Source organism: Cibotium barometz, chromosome 14 (assembly GCF_041138505.1).
Source record: "Cibotium barometz isolate CiBa-2024 chromosome 14, ASM4113850v1, whole genome shotgun sequence".
Taxonomy (NCBI): Eukaryota; Viridiplantae; Streptophyta; class Polypodiopsida; order Cyatheales; family Cibotiaceae; genus Cibotium; species Cibotium barometz.
In genome coordinates, this window is record NC_141059.1 from 11,878,989 (window position 1) to 11,881,556 (window position 2,568).

At 41.5% G+C, this 2,568-nt stretch overlaps 1 protein-coding gene across 1 annotated transcript; it reads right to left on the reverse strand.

Moving 5' to 3' along the window:
• Positions 1-492: 492 nt before the first annotated feature.
• Positions 493-2,152, reverse strand: LOC147631670 (uncharacterized). Its single transcript, XM_086807867.1, has one exon. The coding sequence runs from the start codon at positions 1,628-1,630 to the stop codon at positions 566-568; it is 1,065 nt and encodes a 354-aa protein (XP_086663993.1). The 5' UTR covers positions 1,631-2,152; the 3' UTR covers positions 493-565.
• Between the last annotated feature and the right edge of the window lie 416 nt (positions 2,153-2,568).

Genomic DNA, 2,568 nt, shown 5'->3' on the forward strand with positions numbered 1-2,568 from the left:
GTGGAATAGGATGTTTTATTGACTCAGATGCCTAGACTTGGGGGTTACTAGACCCATTGCGATGCATGAACTTGTTGTAAGAGGGAGCTAATGAAGCCTCAGGATCACCTTGGAATGTATTTGACCCAAACTGCCATGGTTTTCCAATATGCTATTATTAGATTCTAGTGCATTTTGTATTTTCTGGCTTTCTACTTATGCTTACTGCATCTAAGAAAGTTACGGCCACAAGCTTGACTTGTTTTGTAGATGACATTATGTTTCTGATTTTCCACTAATACCCCCAGCTCTGCATTGTTTAAACCATAATATCACACACGCACACACACTCTCTCACTCATATTAAGATCCTAATCACAAGAATGTACAAACCACTTTCTCTCACATCAAGTCCAATATTTTACTTGACCTGAGCATGTAATATAATAAATGTTTGTAGGCACGATCTCGACCTCTAAAACCCATCATCTTCCTTGGTTTCAAACGCTTATTTGTAATGTGTCTTCCTTATTTGTAATGTGGCATTACATCATTTAGGATAGTGTCACCCCATATGGGGATGCCCTTATTGGCTATCCACTGTCCAAGGTGTTGCCCTAGTAGTATAATAATAGCTGAAAGGCGAATCGTAATCGTAATTTCCAGATAAGTGAGGAGGCACATATTGACTAAGGTTGGATATATAACTAAGGCAAGGGCCTTGCAGCAGTCCGGATGAAGAAGATCTATTTGAAGTATTGTTTTCTAGGTGATGATAGCTCTGATCAAGAGACCAATTATCAAAAAATGGTGCAGCAGGAGTAGGAACAGTGCTGGGGAAGCCTGCAGCATCTTCACACTCTGTTACAGAAAGCGGGCCCCTTGGAGATACCTTTTGTGTAAAGCCGTATGATGGGTCAATAGCATGGCTGCAGTTGACACTATTGGCCAAATTAGGGCTAATTAGCTTACTGACCGGCTCTTTACTTAGATGATAATTAGGGCTAATTGTAGCATTGGCCTGGAGCTCTGGAGTACTATTGTGGGCAGATAATTGTTGGTGTAATAAATAAGCCTCGCGAGGGCCATCAGGCTCTTTACTTCGATGATAATTATTGCCAGAATTAGGACTAATTATATCACTGGCATGGAGCTCCTGAGGATTGTGGGCAGGTAATTGTTGCTGAGAATTATCCGCATAATCCATTGACGTTGTTGTTGTTGATGCTGCTGCTGCATCTGCGCTGAGCTCACCTGGCCGGTTCTTCAAGCATCTCGACCGAGTTTCACTAGAGCCAGTGAGAGACTGTACCAGCCACATGAACTTGGAGGGTTCTGTGTGAATAACCTTAGGTGAGTATGTGTAGACGATGATGGGCGGCTTGTATTGCACGACCGGCAATGGAGCCGTCGATGCTCTCCTCACAGTCTTCTGAGAATGTCTACTCACGACCTTTCGATTGCACTTGCTGCTGCTCTTGATCGAGGCCTTCTTACTGCTTTTGCTGCTTCCGTAGTTGTTGTTATTGACAAGATTGCCTTCATACCCTGAGCTCTGCTGAGGGCACAGATCCTGCTCCAAGGTATGGCCTAATCGCTCTAAACTATCCTCGCGCTGCTCAATAATTACATCTAATTCTAGCTTTATCATAATTACTCAATCGAAGCTTTCGCTTTGATAAAATGGGATAGTATTTTGTAAGAGCAACACTCCTGGAGAACAACAGCAATTCAGAAGAGCTGAGCTGCTACCTAGTAAGATAGCGGGGAAGGCGGTTTATTAAATATAATCTCCATAGCCGCCATGGTGCCCACGACTTTACGCGCTTTTTTAAGTGACCCAGCCCTTTGAGTCCCGAGTCTCCACGCCTCCTACGACGTAGTAAGTCACAAACCGATCAGTCCAAAAAAAAAAAGAAATGTTGCGGGGAAATTATAAAAATTTCTTGAAATTCGTAAGGACGTTACTTAGTTTTCTTCTGTGAGCTCAAAGGTATGTATTAGTCAGGCCTAGTCCTTGATCACAAAGGCCAAGGAGGAAGAAAAAGAGGGAGTTGGGTGTTCCGCATCGGAGCCTACCGAAGGCACTCATCATCATAGGACACGAGAGTCTAGGAGAAGGCTGAGTAGAGTGGACTCTGGAGGCTGGAAAAAAAAGGATGGCCACAAATGAGAAGCTAAGTTTGTGGGTGGGCCTATCAAGAATATGCATTGTTTTACTTTTGAAACAATTGTCACTTGTGATGCCTTGAGTTAAATAAAACCTCACTATTATGATTAAATAAAACCTCACTATTATGTCACTTATGATGCCTTGAGTTAAATAAAACCTCACTATTATGATTAAATAAGAGGGCTTAAAAATTTAAATTAAATAATTGTGTCGTGAATGATTATAGTCTTCAAAGAGGAACTTAATTAATAAAAGGTTGAAACTATACAAGAAGAAGACAAATCTATTTCGAACAAAGAAAGTCACCACTTATTATTGCTCACATGATGTACAACTAGTTTTCTTCAACAATTGTTTTCCATTGAATGCGGGGTAGCATTTTTCCAGATGGTTAAATTTACACAAAAGCACGTGCC